This window comes from Strongylocentrotus purpuratus, unplaced genomic scaffold (assembly GCF_000002235.5).
Source record: "Strongylocentrotus purpuratus isolate Spur 01 unplaced genomic scaffold, Spur_5.0 spur5_scaffold_6, whole genome shotgun sequence".
In the NCBI taxonomy this organism is placed as follows: domain Eukaryota; kingdom Metazoa; phylum Echinodermata; class Echinoidea; order Camarodonta; family Strongylocentrotidae; genus Strongylocentrotus; species Strongylocentrotus purpuratus.
The window spans coordinates 36,064,261-36,085,482 of NW_022145612.1; the positions used below are offsets into that span (position 1 = coordinate 36,064,261).

A 21,222-nucleotide genomic window follows, 5' to 3' on the forward strand; every position below is an offset into this window, starting at 1 on the left:
TCCATCACATTGGGCTTATCTTTTAACAATGTCATTTTATCGTTTAAAACTGTTTCTTCAAACACGACTTGTTTGGGGATATAATATTCTGACTTGGTCCCGTCTTTAATATAGTTGATCGTCGTATGATAATGAAATATTTTTTTCATTTCTAAGCAACAATCTACAATCTGTGTTTGTTTATATCTTCAGGTGCGTCTAACGGCGCAGGGTCTAAACATTCTTCGACAAGTAAAAAGAGCGAGAGAGAAAAACAATGATATGCATGTTACACCAGGCGATCGAGGCTATGCCATATGTGGATGCATGCCTTTTCGTCTCTCTCGTGTTATCTGGCTGCGTCAAAGATAAACATTTTCGAACTGATATTGAAGAATAGCGCCCTCGGGATATAGTTTGGCTATCGCATAATATTAAATTGTCAAAGCATAATTATTGTATTACGAGTACTTTAATGTTTCAACGACATTTTTTGTATAATGAGAGCCTGAAATTTTGTACACATTTTTGTTATCAGGCTTCAAATTTATGTCGATGGATTTTTTTTTGTCATAAAATCACATCATACTAATCAGGAATCAGACATATGGTTATTGCATTCATTTCTAATTGACTGACACAGTGGGCCGAAAACTCGTTGCAATGCTTTTTGTCTTACGATTTTGCTTACTATTGTTCACACATAATTATCTCCTGTGTGTATCAGGAATGGGGGAAGAAGGCAATTGACACCCTCCGAGCTTCTACTTTTGCGAAAGTAATATTTTCCTTTTTATTGCTGATATCTAGAGGAAAATGTTTTATATTTTTGGCGTCAATAGAGAGTGAGAGAGGGGGAGGGGAGGGAGGGAAAGAGAGAGAGAGAGAGAGCAAGAGAGAGAAAGAGAGAGAGAGAGAGAGACAAGGAGAGAGAGAGAGAGAGAGAGAGAGAGAGAGAGAGAGAGAGAAAGAGATAGAGAGAAAGAGAGAGAGAGAGAGAGAGAGAGAGAGAGAGAGAGAGAGAGAGAGAGAGAGAGGGAGGGAGTGGTAGACCAAACGGGGGCCCTCCAGTTCCACATATTATTCCCCCGGGATTTTATTTCCCCCCGTGAAGTCCACTGCATGAGGAAGATTATATATAAGGCAAAGGTCATTTTCAAGTTTAGGCATATTTTCCTTTCTTTATCTTAGGGGGGAGGGGGAGGTGTATGTCTGCGTCGATCCCCCGACCCACCCCCCCCCTTTTTTTTTGTTTTGTTTATCATATTGTGATGATCACATATTTCGTCCCTATTCAGTTTCACGAAGTGACGGTAGTGAGGAAAATCGTCACCCAAAGTGTATGCGATTTTCCTCACTACCGTCAGTTCGTGATATTTTGATCTATATATCAACTTTTATTTCTAACAAACTATGCGTCACTGAATCTTTTACATTATTTATTATGCGAGTACGTATGTAGCCGCAGATTAGATTCCGGATTCCCCAGTGTACACCTGTGCCGGCCCGTGCATCTTCTTCCTCGATTGTACTGCAGATGCATGTCGATGCATAATTCATGACTCATAATCGTAGTCAATAGTGCAGTCTAGAGAGTGTACAATTATATCTTATTAATGTTACGGGACTAACGCAGTATCATGGACACGTATAAATGACTGATCTGGGATAGAAAACTTGTTAACAGTAAGTGTATAAATACTGCATGGTACATAATTTGCTTTATGATGTTTAAGAACTAAGTATCCGACATTGATTGTATAATGTATGGAATATAAGTAACCACTCGCATACGGAAACCATGGCAAGCAATCTGCACTGCGCAAGTGGAGTGGAGCCTTATAGGCTTATCGTGTGTACAACTACAAACAGTATTGTTCGGGAATAGGGGAATAGACAGTGCAGGTATACATTGTAGGTATACCGGTAGTAAGACATGCAGACCTAGCATGTCTGATCAAGTTAAGTGTAACTTTATTATATTGCTAATATGAAATTATGAATGACTTGACATAAATGTAATGCACCCTGTTTTCAGTTTGGTGGGGGGGGGGGGGGGCACATGAATCATACCCATCATCTGGTAGTATAGAGGCCAGGATAGAGCTGCACCTTTAACTGTTGACATGAGAATGTACCTTATGTACAGGGTGAAAGAAATTGATTGTAAGTATTATATAGATATGAAATCATGTTATCATGCAAGAGCTACAATTGCAAATATTAAACAGTGGTGTAATAAGCGCATTGTATTATTAAATGTTTATTTATGAGCATTGTTATGAAAGTGATGAAAGATCATTCCTGTGGCCTGAGGTAAAGATTGTGATGTATCTTCTCACCGTCATCTTCCTCTCCTTCTATTACCTCTACGTACGGTCTTCACTCCTGAATATTCTTGTAGATGCATATGTCATGAAAGACATATATGTGCTGAGTGTCCATTTACATAAGTTAGCTATTAAACCTTAAAGGTGCAATTAAACATTGCCCTTTCTTGTTCTGGTTTAGGTTTGGTTTAGTTCATCTAAATTGTCTTTACTTATACATCCCTGGTGAGGGATAAGAGGTTCACTGTGTAAGGATGTTTACCCTCATACCACCCCCCCCCCCCTCCATATCAGTTACTCCAAGTAATTACCCCACATGACTGAGAATACTTGACAGCTCCCTGTACTTCCTGGACAATTCAATGTAAGGAAATATTTTCCTCAAACAATGCCTCATAATATTTGAGGATGTATCAGTCGTTGCGGGAAGGGAGGGGGATAATTACCCTGGGGGAGTAGTTCTTTTAATATTTTGTAGTAGAGATTAGAGTAGTTATTGATGTAATGATATGTTTCTTCAAACTTTCTTGTCAGTAGGCTTAATTAGTGAACATCTTTAATCATTATGCTATTGTAATCAAGTTGTTATGGTTATGAAGGCATTAGCATTAGAGAATCGATGGGAATTGAAATCTATTAATGGGGCTACAGATCTATCAATGGCTTAAATATTACAAATTATAGTGATAATGGTTTCAGTGATTCATGTTTTTATTTTTTTTATTCAGGGTTTTATTTGTATTTTTTCTCTATGATAAGAATCTTCAATTCAGATTGCCATTCTTAAAAATGAATAATCATTATTCTTCACAAATAAAATATTACCCCAAAAATGTATTTCCCCCTATTTTTCTGCAGACAATCTTTAAGATCGAGGAAGCACTTGTAACTAGGATGAATCGTTTCAGACAGGCTGTAAATAACGTTATGGCTAATGTAGCCACTATACAACAATCTGGCCTACACAGAGACAAGGCTATAGAAGGAGACCCACAGAAGGAGGAGAAATATGAATATTCCAGAGCAGAATTCCTCCAACTCAGTTATGAAGAGGTTGCCATAGCAACAGATATCATCATTCGACCTATCATGGTTCCTAGAGATCTATCCAAAATACCGTGGTACAGTGGTTACGCCGAGTAAGTATTCAAACACACTGTTATGTACATGTAGTAATGGGGTACTTGAATAAATTCACTCCAACTATAACAACCATGTATCAGAATTTCGTATAAAATACCTGTGCTCGATCTAAGATGATACATGTAAAATGTGCTCAAAAAGCTAGAAATTATATGTGTACGGTACTAAGAAATTTTTAAGAGACTAAATGATGCAGTGAACAAACAAATTCAGCTACATGGCGTCCGAATTGAGAAAATAAATTATGGGAAATCATCCATACTAAGGAAAACATTCTGATTGTTGACTTCAGGTCACAAAAAAAAAAATCAATTTGTATCTAGAGGTACTGGTAAACAATAGTTTTACTAAATGTTCAAGACTACAAACAAAGTCTATATAATGCTTAAAGGTATTGGAAACGCCCCAATTTCAAAAAATGAAATGGAAGCTCTTATTACCAATCATGTGAAAGCATATGTTTTGACTAATACATAATGATAAAAAATTTGCCGGGAAACTGCCTACTAATTGATATATTTGGTAAATTAGTTTATTTATTGGTGTGTGAGAGATAAACGCATGTGTCGCGCATGTGTGCGTAGTCCCATATACATCTTTCTGTGTACAGTGCTTGTAACTTTACCAAGACTGGGCCAAATTTCTTATCATTTTGATGATTCCAGAACATTGCAGTATACACCAATACTTATATGCTAGACGATCAACCTTTTCCGATCGATTCCACAACGTTTCTTTCACAATGTAATCGCATGACCATAACTGGTCTTTATCTTTAATGAATTATGTAGAAAAGGCATTCTTTCAAATAGCCAAGTAATGTAGAAAGGAAATGTAAGGAAACTTATTTATTCATCCTGACCCCCTAGCCAAGAGACCATGTGGTCCCATGTGAACATGTGTGTGCTGACCAAACGACAGCATCAAAATCTTTAACTTGTTAAGTGTGGAGATTGTCCAAAGTTTTTTTTACGCATGTAAATGTACATTATGTACCTTCTCATACTTTCTTTATTGGTTGAAAGGGAAACATCTTTACTATGAAAATGAAACTGGCTATTTTAGAATATGAATAATTTCAGACGTTTCACATCATTCAGTGTTGAGCTGCTACAATGTAGGTGATACAAACAATTTTGATCTAATATGATGTCATATTCTGATACTGTGTACAAATAAGGAAGCAATGATAATGATTTGTTTCTGTTCATTTCGTGGACTCTTATTTGCTTTACAAGATTTGTTCTTGTCTCTGAAATGTAATAAAGTTTCATGTATTACATTTTATATCTACATATCCTCTCACATGACATGTTTATGTGTTTTTTAATGACCTAATGAGATGTTCAGTCAGTAGCTAGTTTTTATTTACATTTGAAATTGTCCTTTACAGATTTTTGTTGTTATTAGTATTTCAATTATTTTAGCATTGACTCTAGGTTAATAGCATTAAGATTGAAAGACTCTGTAAGATGTGTTTTTAAAGCTTACAATCAATTTAAAAATGGTGTTAATATAATTTATTTTTTCTAGGATACCTTGGTATGCATGTTCTAGGCATCCAATAATATGATGGCCTCTATGTAGATTCAGTCAAATTGGCATATCAATTTTTCATGTGTTACACTATACATGCATGGTACCTGCTCAAGCATGATAATTTCACTATTACAAGGAGTTCCATTGTAAAACTTTGAATGTGCAATGCTCCGAGGTGCCTTTCAAGAGAGCGTACATGTAGATTGATTTTGAATGTTTATCAATCATGCAGTGGTGAGTGGAGGTCTACCGTCATTCACTGTTTGCGTATAAAACAGAGTGCAAGGGTCTGCTTATAGATGTTACCTGTTCCTTGCGATAGAAATATGTTAGTATTCTTAATTTTATTGGTGTGTTTTGGAGAGGCTTTGGCAGTTGCTGTAGATTATTTTTCCAATGATGGAGCTGCATCACATTGCTAGTCCAGAGAGCTCCATTCTCTCCGGTTAGTCCACTGCCTGGACTGTTTCTGTATTGTACTCTTACATTGACCAATAATATACCCTCAATGCTCAACATAGACAAACAATCCTTTCATCTCGCCCTAGCACCGAAAACGGACATATTGTGATCTGTGTAGGGATAATGCATGTAGGGAGGGGGGGGGGGAGATAGAGAGCAAATAATGAAAATAAGCAAGGACAGAATCTGGACTAAAAATATCCAGTCTTTTGGTAGACACTATATTATTATGTCATAATGTGCTATACAAGAACAGCCTATTTACCTATTATCATTATTATTGGAGTTGGAAGAGTGTCTGTGAAAAGTAAAATTCAATAGGGATTTTTATCGCAGAAGAATCGTTTATTACAAGTTAATATATTCAAAATTAGATGCTCATATTTACATATTCATATATATTTCAGAATTTGGTAATGAATAAGATACAAATTTATGCCAAACATTTCTGCATTAGCAATAACAACTTTCTATTTTTTTTAATGGTTAATGTTTTCTTTGTGTTACCAATAATTTATTGTAATGGATCAGAAATGGTTCTTGATATATAAAAAAATAGATACTGGTATTTCCCATTTTAATACATTAGCAAATGTGGATTTTGGCCATTTTAGACAGTAAATTGCTTGGCAACATGACTATATACTGTCAGGTTATCATTAAATGCATGGTGTTAAATTCACAAACTTGGTTTCAAAATATGTGCACAAATTTTGGAAGAAAGAGTCATTAAATAAATGTAGCAGTAGCAAGGTAGTCGTAGATGTTTTACAGGTTGTCAAAATGAGTATTTGGTTGATATATATTAAATGCAGCAATACAAAAATAGATGTTTTTTTTAAAAAATGTTTCAGAGTTGTGAATGCTGGCAAGAGTAAACTAAATGAGGACCAGGCAGCTTCTAGACACATGTTTATCAATAACAAACACAGAGAGAAAACACTTGACACAAGCCCTGGAAATGGTCTACCAATCAAGGTATGTTTGTTTTCTCCCATATCATTTTGATAATGATTAACAACACTTAGTTTGCAGTCATGGTCCATTATATGAATAAACAATGTACACTTTGTAACATCATCAGGTATACATCCTTGAATTGCCAATTTGATATTTTGGATAATATTGTGAATGGGTGTTTCTCTGTGCAGTTATTATTGAACTGATATCTAGGTGTAGGGGGAAATAGACTGGTTTTTTTTCGTAAATTTTCAATTGGGAAGGGATGAGGCTACAATTCAATTGATTTAAACATAATTTTTCTACAGTACAATTAAAAATAAGTGCATTGCAGCCATTGGCTGAATAATTTTACACTGTAGAGAAATACACATTGCATCATATAAAACAATTAAAATAATGTGTGGTCACATGATTATTAAAATAACCTTATGTTCACACAATGAGATTTTTTGTCTCAGATGCAGATACATAAAAAAAACTGTCATGTTAAAAAATTGATTTGAAAGTTAAGGTTGCAATTAGGTATTTGGAGCTTGGTATGTAACACCGTCTCTAGTGTATCATAAATCTTTTTTAGTTTATCATTTATACATTTATTGCCTCTTGCCTAAAGTGTGAGTGCCCTGATCTTTTTTACTTTGGGTCTACACAGTACTGATAGTATACTGTATGCATGTAGTAATGTCTGCCTTATTGAATGCAATAGTGTTTTCCAGACAACCTAGTTGAGAGAATGGAAGAAAAGGAATCACGTTGAGATTGTTGTAGACATGTTCACTCCCATTATGTTGACAGTTCATAACACATCACATCTGAGTCATCATTGGGTCAACAAACTATTCATGTCCTATTATGTGTAAGATAACTGTCATTGCTAACATTTCACGATATAACACACAAGATGAGGGTGCAGAACTTTTCAATGTGTTTATTTTTCTAAAACCCTTTTCATACAAAGTTGGCACAGCCATGCTATTGAGCTGCATGTACAGTATTCTATAGTACAGCTCATACATAAAGTTCACTGGTATGAAAAATGAAGAAAATATTTTGCACAAGTACAAATTCTAAAGTGCTAAATTTCATATGCTCCTATTTACCAATTTGTAGATTGCATGAGGTGCATGATCATACCTGTGAGTCTGAGATTAAAAAATCAGAGACAGTGATATATTTTTAGATATAAAAAGTGAATAAGCTACACATCATGAAGGCCTTTGTGTAAAGATTCACAATTATACAACGCGTGATGATTTTTAGAAAATGCACTCTTTTCGACACAAATTTTAATAGGGTTTGCTGAAAAAGCATACAAGTAGTAGGGGTATCCAAAATCTATTATACTGTATATTGAATGATTTTGTTTCCTCCGGCATGTAAATACTTTATTGAATACCACATTTTAATCATTTGAAGTTTGATCAATTCTAGTTTCCAGCTCGTTAAATGATATGGTACATCTTTTTTTTCTTGTCAGGATTTTGATCAGATTCCGCTGACGTATTTTGCCATCTTTGATGGTCATGCTGGACCAGGGGTATCACTGATGTCATCTCGTGTTCTTCATACACGTGTCTTAGCTAAGTTTGAATCAGTGTATGATTTACTTGCTAATAGCTCGCTAGAACAGAGACAGTTTACAAGGTCAGGTGATCAGAGACCTAACAAGTGGCCATTTAATGAGAAGGAAGTCTCTGTAGAAAGCTTGGTAGTTGGAGCATTAGAGTCTGCCTTCGTTGAAATGGTGAGTAAGCCATATTAGTGTGGTATGGTATTTTTTTGGTTTTTTTTGTACATGCATTTCTGGATTCATTGGGGTCCAAGTTTTCAGAAATTGATGGGGTTCAAATTTTCCTGAAGACACCAAATTTCCCTATTGCGCTTTATATAAGCCATTTTGGCGCCCAATGTGGACCCCCCAGGAAGTGAAGGAGGGGTCTGAAAATTTGAACCCCATCATTTTTGGCCAATTGGGACCCTTTTGAAGCCAAAAAAGCAACAACAAACAATACAAAATTAAAAAAAAAAAAAAATCAGTTTTGGCAAAAAAATCCTACAGGATTACATACCATACCGCACTGTATATTGAAAAGTGAATCCATATCTTATGTTAAAATGGTGAGTAAGCCATATTGAAAAGTCAATCTGTATCTTATATTGAAATGGTAAGTAAGCCATATTGAAAAGTGAATCTGTATCTTTTATTGAAATAGTGAGTAAGCGATATTGAAAAGTGAATCTGTATCTTATAGTGAAATGGTGAGTAAGCCATATTGAAAAGTGAATCTGTATCTTATATTGAAATGGTGAGTAAGCCATATTGAAAAGTGAATCTGTATCTTATATTGAAATGGTGAGTAAGCCATATTGAATAGGGAATCCACATCTTATGTTGAAATGGTGCGCTGTTTAATTGTAGAGTAATCCTTTCATCTGATACCCTTTCACAAACCCATGTTGCTATGATATACATTTAAAAAAAATGTTCATAAACTCTGAAAAAGCTGCATAATGCATGCATTGCTTTTACAAGAACCAATTTGATACTCTCCTGCATCTTGCTGAACAATCACATAACCTTTACCTTTGACCTACATGTAGGATCCATGGACCAAACAGGAACGGATGATGTGAGGTCTATATTATCCCATTAATCTCCACATTTAAAATTAATGTGTCTATTATACGCATATATGAACAGCACGAAGTAAAGGTTATAATGATAATAATTTGGATTTATATAGTGCAATGCAGTATATCCTCTCTTACCCCGTTCATCGGATTCATTCACGCACACATGTGCACCATCTCCACTCCCTGGGGACATTTATTGTGATGCGGTTCATAAACTCATGTAATGCTCCTATTATGCTGCTGTTATGTGCGCTTGGAGGTTTAAGAAAGGGATACCGTATGATGAATCCATATTTTTGTTGTAAAGGTGAGTGGATTGAAGCTTTGCATATCTTTAGAGTTGATTTGTTTTTTTCACCAATATTGGATGATATGTTTGATATGAAACATGAAGGTTGGAGGCACCAGTCAATTCAATGGTTTGGGTTAAAATCCCACCACTGCCACTGTCTTGTGTCCCTATACAAAAATAAATCATTTAATGTTAATACAGTATGCATGCCACAAATAGTTATTTGTAAGTGGGATAAGCTTATATGTTGGCCTATAGAGATAAGATCCATTATTTTGAAGTTCATAAAGGAAAATATGTTAATGAGGACAAAAATGTGACATAAGATACAAGATCGTGAGTATAGCCTTGTATAGAAGGGTGTAATGAAGACACTGTGAATCTGATTGTTCAGTGAGATTCAGGGATACCCACTGCCATGTCTCTGCATGTTCAATCTAGAGCAAGAAAGTGTAGTAACCACAGGCGTTTGAGTAGAGTATCTTGGGAACAGTGGTCTGTTGGGTTAGTGTCATGTTACTATGCATAAAACATTATGCGGCCTAGGTGGATGGTGGTCTTCATCCAATGCCTGCGACATACCTCTACAGCGCTATATCTAGCCTTTTGTTTTCTGGAAACTGCATGTATATTATGTAGGCTGACAATAGAGAGGTAGTTTTCAAAAAAATAAGCCCTATGTACATGTAATGTAAAGAAAGGAGTGAAAACAGGAAGTAGATGAGTGTGATCATGTTGGATAAAAACACTTAAATTTATATTTACTTCAAATACACTTTATTCATTAATTCAACATTAAGGAATGTTTAGAGAAAATGAGAATAGAAGGAAACAGATTTTAAAAAGCTTAGTGTATGATCAGATTAATTATATGTGAGGGTATCGACTCGAAGTCATAAATCAGACGAAGCAGTTGTTGCGGTTCTTGGGTATGAGGCCAATCTTTATTTCATGATGTTCAAATCAAACAAAAGAGGGTAGAAGACCCTTGACTGCATGAAGTCACTTCAGTTGCTGTAGAAAATTAAAAGGCACAAAAAGTATTGCATCATTATGATCACAAATAATTTCTTGCTACATCTGCTTTCCAGATCATCTTCTATATTATACAGTGTATGCAATTTAGTTAATACATGTACATAGTATATATTGAGTTTACCTCGGCCTATGAAATTCATGTAGTAAATAGAAGATGACTGAAGGCAATGAAAGCGACTCCCTATTTATTACTTTCACATAATTCTCCAAATGAGTGAGCTAATATCATAAATCATTCTATCAGCCTTAAGCAATATAGAAACATACTCCAACTAATCACAATACAAATCAGTGGGGCATGACATCTACCAATATTTAAGTCACCTCATCTCTAGAGAAGATTGCAATATTTGCTATCTGTAATTAGTTATTAAAACATTTGCATACCAATGTGACAAGAAAACCAACAGAACCTGTCTTTGTGAATACAAGGCTTACCAAAAAGCAATGTCCTACCACGCCTTTCTAGCATTAATATGCATAACTCAATTACTACCAGCATGCATCCTTCATGTAAATTAAAGTTAAATCTCCCTCTTCTTCACACAAATCATTATCTATCCAATTAAGCTCTTCAGCAAATCTTAACATTTAGAGAGTTAATTATATACTGTACTCACATATTAAGATCTCTAAAATCAACTATAGACATCAAGAATATCAGGATGAGACATCAATTACAGCTTCATGTAGGCACAGCTACAACCAGTCTCATCTCTGCTCACTGCATGTATGAGCTTTAACCTGCATGCAGTGAGTGTATGTTCACTGGGGCATATCACTCCTCTTTAGTTAGATATATTCCTTTTATCCCTGACTAATTTGCATTATAAAGAAAGAGCTATTTCCCATTCCCTCACATATACATGCAGGACATGTTTCGATGTAGAATTACAAATCATTGAAAAATCATTCTTTAATCAATTCAATTAAAAAATAAATACTCGATATGAAGTAAAATTCAAAATTTATGTTTTCCACATAGATTATAGTAGTGTTTCAAGAACATTGCTCTCATGTTCTTATATTTGCAGCAGCATTTCCATGTTTATAGTTTGGTACTATCTATACAAAAAAATTGCATATACAGTATAATGCTGGTATTTTAGGAGTGCTGTATTTTGAAAATTCAAAATGCAAAAAAATGTTGGCAAGGTTCATGTAGAAATGAATTGTAAGTAGCCTAACTGGGTTAACCCTTACAAATAACCTGTCACAAAAATGTCTGTATCTGTCGTCATCTGCCAAAATAGCTCCACACTCTACATTGGTTGCCCCTAACGATATGTTAATTTTATACATGTATATGATTATGTCAATATGTTTTATTGTATTGTACTATTTTCTTTTTTTTATTATGTATGGATGAACTAATGTTACTGTATTAAAGTGAATTATTGTACATTGTTTACAGGATGAGCAAGTAAGGAAAGAGAAGTTAGACTATCACGTACCAGGTGGTTGTACTGTCCTAGTAGCCATCTTTCTCCTGGGGAAGCTCTATGTGGCTAATGCTGGAGACTCAAGGTAATCATGAGAAGAGTGTATGTGTGGAAGAGAGCTAGATGTTTATATACAGTCAAACCCGTCTATTCAAGCCACTCAAGGGAATCATAAATAAAGCCACTGTAGACATGTAGTAGCATTTCTGGACAGGTTCTTCAACATAAATTTCTCTCTTGAGGGACAGAAAATGCATGTGCATTATAGATAGGTAGACTTAAGTTTATAGATAGATGGCCACTGAGAAAGGTTTGACTGTATTTTAAGATACTTGAAGATAGATCAGTCTATTGTATGATGGAAAGGGAGTTGGAGGTGCCTTTGTTTGCATGGAAAATATCATTTGTTTCAATTGTGGTTTATTTGAATGAGCCAGCTCGTAAACATCTTTGGTACCCATGACCCCAAAATATCCACAGATCTTTTACACGATGGATACGTCCCACTTCTGCATTTTTGAATAATCACTGCCGAAGTGATGGAGGTGCTTCATGAATACCTTTTGTTTGCCTCTTGAGAAGAACTTCTCCACCTGTTTATCAGATAAATGTACTGCCGGTGCATAAATGAATACTGATTGAATTGCTTTCATGAGCATGATTCCAGTATTCGTCTCGATGGGTTTTAACAATTTAGAAACAAATGACCTTTTTTCTGCCCATGGGCGAGTCGTATTTAGGAACTGGCTCATTATCTTAGTTTTTAAGGCATAAAAGCTCTCATTGTTAAAGTGATTGATACATTGAAGGACCAAGTCTAAAATTTTGGTTAAAAATAAGTTAAAGTGTTACAGTTGATAACGGTTTGTTATGTAGTATGAACATTCAATCGTCATGTAGGTGGCACTGGACGTGTCATGTAAATCAAGTTCAAAGTGAAAAAAATCCTTGTTTCCTGTATTTAATTGTAGTTTGTCTCAGAGTGAATATCATTATTTAGTCTGCCAGAATTTGCCTTCAATCTTTGTTTGTTGATTAAAACCCAACCACATCTAGAGCTATCATCAGTCGTGAAGATAAAGTGATACCGATGTCAACAGACTTCACACCTCTTAGTGAGAGACAAAGATTACAGATGGTAGCAAGCACAAATCCACAGCTTCTTGGGTCAGAGTTCTGCCCTCTTGAGTTCCAGAAACGAGTCCAGAGGAAAGACCTAGGCAAGACACTCATGTATAGAGATCAAAACATGACTGGATGGTGAGTTTTTGACTCTCATTCTTTTTCTGTTCTCAGCTGATTTAAAATCACTTGATGTCAAGCTTCTTTCTGTATATAAAACCAGTGCATGTCCACATCGAATTTAGTTCATGAAGATGATCAAAAATGAATGATTGAAAATTTTAAGTGAAAGTGACTTTGATCAGAGTTCACAACCATTGCTCTTTCTTGTTAGTTTATTGCAGACGCTTTGTTCGAAACAAATGGATGAAAAGCTAATAATCCCATGTTACATTATTAACAACTGAGAGGAAGTCTGTTCCCTCTTTCCAGGAATGTCACTGATATATTGTAGTGTATGCGATATAAGAATTAGTCAAAAGCTGAAATATGTCTTTAAAATCCTCAAATTTATGTTTAGATAATCACCTTCACCCAAATGCTGATATTAATTAATATGTAAAAAAGGTAAGGTTATTTTTATACATTCTTTTAAATTAAAGAACAATGTATAGATATATTCAGAGTATTGTCTAGATAAAGAGCTAGAAGTCCATGGATTGTGAGGAAGCATTACCTCGATCTGAAAACCTTGAAAGATAAGTACCGGTAACATTTTTAATATTCAGTCTATAAGATCTGCTATGTTTCTCTAGTACTAGCTACCAAGCTACAAATGTCTACAAGTGGACGTGGGTTTTAAAGTTTCATGTCTATAATGTCTGCAACTAACTTATAATGCAAGATACATGTACAACAAAATGTTTCCTCACTTTCTTGCATCACAATACATGCTTGTTTGCTTATTATTGAAATACATGTGCATTTTTATGTATTGTATTTGGGGTAATGTAATGAATGAGATATACTCTGGCTTGCTCATCACTGCTCTGCCAGTAGGGTGCTTATTATTAGCTGGCTAATTAGGTAACCTTGTTATTACACATGTGCCTGGTGTTATGAGTCAACAGTGAATTATGTTTGATCCATCAAGCCTCATGCCCTTTACCCCATGTCAAGATCATTCAATCTCTCACTTGATAGTTGATCTAGCATACATTGTGATATTGCTCTTGATACTTGATAGCTTGAGGTTTAACTGGTAAAAGGGAGATCTTGAAGGGAAATCAAACCTTCATAACTTATACTGTTTTCACACTGGCAATATTTTGCTTAACCCCGTACTATAGGTGGGGTTAAGGGGGGGTCTTAGCCCCACCTATAGTACGGGGTTAAGCCTATTCCACTTTCTGTTCAGACTGGCTTTTACCAAAGTGGGCTAAAGTTAGCTAACCCTACCTATAGTACGGGGTTAACTAACCCTACAAAATAGCAGGGCTAACTCAGCAATTGTGGTGCTAACTCCTGCTAACCCCGCAATTGCGGTGCCAAGCAAATGCAATGGAGCGTATCGCAGCTGGCCAGATGTGAAGTATGTCCAATCATAACAGTCACGATATCCGGGGTTAACGAATTGCAGTGAGAACAGCGTGAATTTTCTTATTCCGGAATAGGCGCTAGTACGGGACTAAAAACAGCGTGTGTGAAAAGCCAAACAAAACAGTCCGGGGTTAAGGATAGTACGGGGCTAAGCAAAGTACGGGGTTAAGCAAAACCAGTGTGAAAAGAATATTAGTTCAGTTTCTATGAATGCGTGCGCAATCAGGTTAATTATGATCCTTAATAACAAGATGAGCGTCCATTCAAGATAAATGTCTGTGCATGCGTGCTCTTGTAATCCATAGCACATATGGGCAAAAACGTGCCTATAAAAACTCCATTATAGCTCTTTGGGATGCACCGGGGCCCTCAATTTTTAAAAATATTTGGATAGAGGATGAGTCGGACATATGATTTCATGTCTCATTTAGCCATGTACATTGTATCTCTGTAAATATTGATCGGGTTTCTTCAAAATTTCGATATGTTGTAGCTAAGACAATTATCTACAAGCTCAGTGTTCACCATTTTTCATTTTGATGACGTCATCATACACAACATAGAATCGCCATTTTTGTCTCGCCTGCGTAGCAAAAAGCGAGACATAGGCGCCGCTTTTCCGGTGACGGCGACGGCGGCGGCGTCAACATTTTGATTAATTTTTGATATAATTTTTAAAGTATAGGTTCTTAGTCAATGAAACTTTGACTATAGGGTAATCAAGTATCCCCAATCATGTGAGTAGAATTTCAGATCACAAAGTCAAGGTCAAAGGTCATTTCAGGTCAACAGACTTGGACTATGTTGTAGCATCATCATCGAAAACTTAACCTAAGGTTAAGTTTTTGAATTTTTGATATAATTTTGAAAGTATAAGTTCTTAGTCAATGAAACTTGGACTATAGGGTTATCAAGTCTCCCCAAACATGTGAGTAGAATTTCAGGTCACTAAGTTAAGGTCAAAGGTCATTTAAGGTCAACAAACTTAGACTTTGTTGTGGCATCAACATTAAGATTTTCAAAATGCTTCTTCTTCGTTATTTTTCAACCGATTTCGATTCTGATTGTTTCATATGATAGGGCTAGGAGGGGGATTTAAAATTTCTACACTGAATTGTGAAATTCATTATCTATGCTAATTTATGCAAATTTATTCGAAATCACAAAAAAGGCTTCCTCTCCTTCATTTCTCGACCGATTTTGATTTGGTTTACTTTATATCGTAGAGCTAACATTGGTACACTAAACTTCTACACAGAATTTTGAAGTTGTTCTCCATTAATTAATTATGGTAATTTATGCAAATTTATTCCAAAAATATCAAAAATTGCTTTTCCCTCATTTCTTGACCGATTTTGATTTGGTTTGCCTTATCTGGTAGAGCTAAATTTGGAACACTAAACTTCTACACAGAATTGTGAGATTTTGCTCCGTTGATTATTTATGGTACTTTATGCAAATGAAATGAAATTATGTCCCTTCCAGGGCATTAAATTTTTATTTTTTGACCAATTCAAAAGTGTACCACATAAAATTTAAGATATTTGTTGTTGCGAGATGCGGATGAGCGCTACGTCATTGACGTTCTGGTTTATCATATTGAATTGCATTATGCAGGCGAGACCGCCGAGAGCGTTTCCCTTGTTTTTCTTTCATGATATTCCACATGTTTGTACAACCAAATTGATACCATGTTATCTCTTTATGACTATCATTAACGGAATGAGCGTCCGTTTAACATTAATGTTTGTGCGTGCGAGCTTATACATAGCATATATGGGCAAAAACATGCCTAAAATCCATTATAACTATTTGGGATGCACCTGGACCTCAATTTTCTTTTCATATTTTGATAGAGTATGAGTCAGAGATATGATTTCATGTCTCATTTGGCCATGAAAAATATTCTGACGTCATCACAATGGCCTTTGAACTCAAAATACGAATTTGCATATTATGACGTCAGCATATTTATGGAAAATTGATTGTATCTTTGTAAATATTGATTAATTTTCTTCGAAATTTTGATATTGTTGTAGCTAAGACAATTCTCTACAAGCTTAACATCACCATTTGTTTATTTTGATGACGTCATCATAGTGAAAATTTCGATTAAAGACCACATATCAGAAATTTCTCCTTTTGTGTGTTATGCCTATGGAAGGTGAATTTCGGTCACATCATGAATCTACATGACATTGTTTTTTTTAGCAGTATCTCGCTTATTTTTTGCTCTATTTTGTCTCAAATTTTAGTTGGAACAGCCCACCTATACTTGTTCCAAACAAGTATTACATGTCTAGTTATTATTTTTATTACTTTTATTATCATTATTATCATTATAATCATTGTTAGTATTTTCATTAGTTTTATCATTAACATAATTATGATTATTATTTTGACAGTTTCCTTTGTTGCCATTTTATTGATTGTAAATGGTTGAAAAGCCATCAGAAAGTAGAATACAATGGAAACTCATTATAAAGAGCTCTGATAGAGTGAGGTATCTGTTAAAACAAGATAATTTTGCTGTTCCCACCTCTTTATATACTTTCGTTTTTTACCCTGAGATAACAAGATTCCTGATACAACAAGGTAATTTCCATGGTCCCAAGGACCACTGTTTTGATATGTAATTGCTAATGATAGATCTAGATGAGTGATAGCACTATTTATTGGATGGTATGTCTGTATGGTTGATTTTGAGCCAATTGACTCAGACTTGTTGACTCCTTACAGGGCATTCAAGGAAGTGACTGAAGAAGACGTCAAGTTTCCACTTGTTTACGGAGAAGGGAAGAAAGCCAGAGTACTAGCAACCATTGGTGTAACCAGAGGGTTTGGTGATCACGAATTGAAGGTTCATGGTACAGATGTCTACATCAAACCATTCCTATCACCGGTACCGGAGGTAAGCAACCATTTCTGTAAATTAGTATTTTAGGTAAAGTACCATCCTTATAGCTGATGAAATTAGGTAAGATATCATTCCGTTGTCTGGTACCTAATCTAAGTGTCCATGCACACTGGTATTTATGGTTTATAGAAACTCTTTGTATCACTGGTACCCTGAGTTAACCATCCCTGTAACTGGTTAATAGGCTAAGTATCTACATCAGAAGTAGTTGTAATAATTATGCAATGTTTCCTCCTTCTTTTCTCTATTTTCTTATCTTCCTTTTTTGTAATCTTGATTTTATGTAAATTGTGTACTAAAGTTATATTTATTTTGTATATTTTGTGAGGACCATTTTTCACGAGGCATTTATGTACTTTTCATAATCCTCCCACTTCCGATATCTCATTATATATGTTTTAGCTTTTGTTTATTGAAAATTATATGAAGTTGTTTTTATCTTGACTCAGAAATAAGTAAATGGAAAAAATGGAATGAAAATTATGAACCACTCCTATTATTTGTAATTGAAGTGAGGAACCATTTCTACATTTATAACAAAATTAGCATAAATTTCTCTTTTTGAGATCAAACATGAAGATATATATGTTTCTTATGATACACGAGGGAAACAGACAGATTTGCTATTGCATGATTATCTTGTTATTATTGCCAATGTTATACAATTTAATTATCATAAACAATGACTGTAAAATTTGATGTTATTACTTTCTATGTGATGATTTTCAGGTGAAAGTTTACAACCTCTTTGACCGAGACAATTCCGAGGACGATGTACTGATAATGGCCTCAGATGGATTATGGGATGTGTTATCTAATGACAGAGTAGCAGAGGTTGTGAGAGAAGTTCTCAATAGCTTCCCTCCTAATGATTATAAGAAGTAAGTGGTTCATTTGTCAAACAGCTCCTAATTTCAATAACTGTTTTATATTTTACAAGTATACATTTATAGAAACAATATTCTAGTTCATTGGTTGTATTATGTATATTTTGCTGAGTAATAAATATGAATTGATTTTCTTTGTTTATAGCAAATTGTCAAAAATTATCAAAGGTATCCATTCTTTAACATTACATATTCATTGGACCATTTGAAGTAGAAAATTGGACTAAACTTAATATAGGTCCTCTTTTTAATTATGTTAGAAATAATCTCCGCAAATGAATAGTTCTGGTATGTTTTTCAAGCTTGTCTGAGGCGTATACTAATGTGTATTCAGTAGATCTTATACATACATATGAACGTTTGTTTGTTTGTTTGTTTGTTTGTTTGTCAGGTATGCATCAGCAGCTCAGGAGCTTATCATGGCAGCGAGAGGAGTATTGAGAATAAATGGATGGAGAACATTGAAAGAAAACAAATCAGGCTCAGGGGATGATATTACGGTGTTTGTGATTCCTCTTAATAAGCATACTAGTATGGACAGACAAAGCAGTATGACTGAATCACATGATGCTAGCCCCATCAGCAGTTAACATTATCAACACAGTGTACTATATAAAGACTAGTAGCTGGCTGTGTTTGTTGATTGGGAGAAAGATAGAGAAGGTGCTGCATGTAGACATCATGAGGAAGAACAGATGAAACAACAAGATTTACTTTGAAGGAGACAAACATATATACTGATTGATATACTGATTTGCCAGAGTCTTCACTATGGCAGGGAGAAGCTAGACCATCCTGAAATAACTTGCCTTCATGCCAAGATGGTTTGGATTCAGTCTAAGTCTGATTTTAATGACAAAGAATCACGGCCCAAGTTTCGTAATGGTAACCTAATATTCTCCTCACAAAAAGATAAATTAATGCAGCACTGAATTTTTGCAGTTCACAAAATATTTCTTGCCACATACAAAGGTTGTCATTTACAATGAATCAGTCCTGAAATTGTCGGGAATGTGATGGACTTTCAAACGATGCATGCCTAAGTTTCTGGCTATGGAGTTCATGTATATATCTGCCATCGTGTTGATATAGATATCATGTTCTAGCTACATGTATCTATCTGTCATTGTGATGGTTACAATGGCCCTAAACTGAACTATACTGTAGTGTGTTTATGTTACGAAAAAAGGACAAATTAGTATGATGTGAAGGGTCAAGAGGTCATAGCTCATGCATGTATAATACATTACTGTCCCATTCTTGATCAGTGTGGAATAGTTTGAAGCATTGCTTGAGGAATTCAATGAATGATTTAAGTAGACCCTCCACCTTTGTACTATCTTCTTCTGACTTGTTATCTGATGCATATGATGACAAATTACTTGGTGGTAGTATTGAATGATTATGATAGATGTCGCAAGGAGTTAAAAGTATTACATTAGAAGTGATTAAATATGCATCATGTTCATGCATCATGTTCATGTATGTATCACCACATAGATTTTTGAAACATGTATCATTTGTAGAAATGTGTGTTTTATATGATTATGTACATGAAATTCAAACCAAAAGAGATTTTTATATCTACTCTGTAAGAAGTACTTCTTGTATTGTACTGATCATATTTTAATTGTGATATGTATTAAATATTTTTATTGAATCAGTACTTATAAATATGAAATATAATTTTAACATGTAGAAAAAAATCAATCTTCCATTGTAATTGATGAGATGTTTTAGAAGTCATGTTTATAATTGCATGGCTGAAGCATTTTCTGCCAAATAATGAAAATTATTCATTGAAAGTGATTTATATTTGTAAAAGAAGATTTGTCCTTGCCTGTTTTCTTGTAAAATATTATATATGTTAATTGTCAGAACTGTATGTGTAAAGTGTGTGGGAAAACTGCTTGATCCATCTTTACTCAAATAGGCCTATGTCAAAGTGTCATAGCTGCATGAACATGTATGTCAAAATATTAGTGCACTGGAGAATGAAATAATCGTCATGTGTTTGTATCTGTATATCACAATGCAATTGATCGTAAAGACATAGCAAACAGTGCAGCATTTCCAATGGTATAAGTGCTTTTACATAGTTCACTTTGATATTAAAGGGAACCAATTATCAAAAATGATTTATTTGTTATAACAATGATTTAGTTTGTTGTCATAAGACATACAATCACAAAAGAAATGTGTATATAGTTAAGGAGTGAAAAACATGATGGAGAAATTGATTTTATATCAAGGCATACACGGAAGTTAACTCTAAGCTTACTCCCATGCACTAGTGGATACAAACACGTCTACTCACCAGTCATTTTTACTTTACCTTTATTTTTACTCTGACTATTTTCAACAAATTGCATTTATATGGAAGTAACATTTCAAGCTGATATTTTGAATTTGGTATATCAGTATAGAACCCCACATGTTCATCGAGTGAAAACAAATAATAGGGTGATTCATTCCCTTTAAAGATAAAGGTGAGTTCTGGTAAAAAAAAAGAAAATAAATTCTGGCACAGAATTAAACCAAAATTACACTGAATTTTCAAGATTACAAATAAATGTCATTTGCCAAACAATTTTAGTCAAAAATGTATACTGGCTGAGTAATGAGCATAGAAAGATTAGGAAATCAAGGTTAGTAGCCCCGATACCATTTGTGTAGTCCCAAATACATCTTTCTGTGTACAGTACTTGTTACTTTGCAAGACTGGGCCAAATTTATTAAAGATTTTGATGACTCCAGAACCTTGCAGTACACACCAATACTTACATGCTATATGACCAATTTTTTTGATCCATTCCACACCTTTTCTTTCACAATTCAATCGGATGGCCAGAACTCACCTTTATCTTAAAGATTGATTGCTATCAATGTGGTGCAATGAATATCTGCGACAGTACGAAGTAGGCATACACTTATA

At 34.8% G+C, this 21,222-nt stretch overlaps 1 protein-coding gene across 1 annotated transcript; it reads left to right on the forward strand.

The window, feature by feature from the left end:
* Positions 1-1,414: 1,414 nt before the first annotated feature.
* LOC594242 (protein phosphatase 1H) lies at positions 1,415-20,797 on the forward strand. The gene is made up of 9 exons (XM_793690.5): positions 1,415-1,665; positions 3,168-3,448; positions 6,308-6,431; positions 7,894-8,160; positions 11,795-11,907; positions 12,879-13,082; positions 17,223-17,394; positions 18,130-18,281; positions 18,679-20,797. Exons 2-9 carry the CDS (start codon positions 3,204-3,206, stop codon positions 18,875-18,877), a joined length of 1,476 nt encoding a protein of 491 aa, XP_798783.3. The 5' UTR covers positions 1,415-1,665; positions 3,168-3,203; the 3' UTR covers positions 18,878-20,797.
* Positions 20,798-21,222: the final 425 nt, after the last annotated feature.

Bases quoted from the DNA above. Each gene is read 5' to 3' on its own strand.
- LOC594242 (XM_793690.5), top strand. From the start codon at position 3,204: ATGAATCGTTTCAGACAGGCTGTAAATAACGTTATGGCTAATGTAGCC. The intron at 6,432-7,893 runs GTATGTTTGTTT...TTTTCTTGTCAG, and splicing joins GAAATGGTCTACCAATCAAG to GATTTTGATCAGATTCCGCT. The intron at 17,395-18,129 runs GTAAGCAACCAT...GATGATTTTCAG, and splicing joins TCCTATCACCGGTACCGGAG to GTGAAAGTTTACAACCTCTT.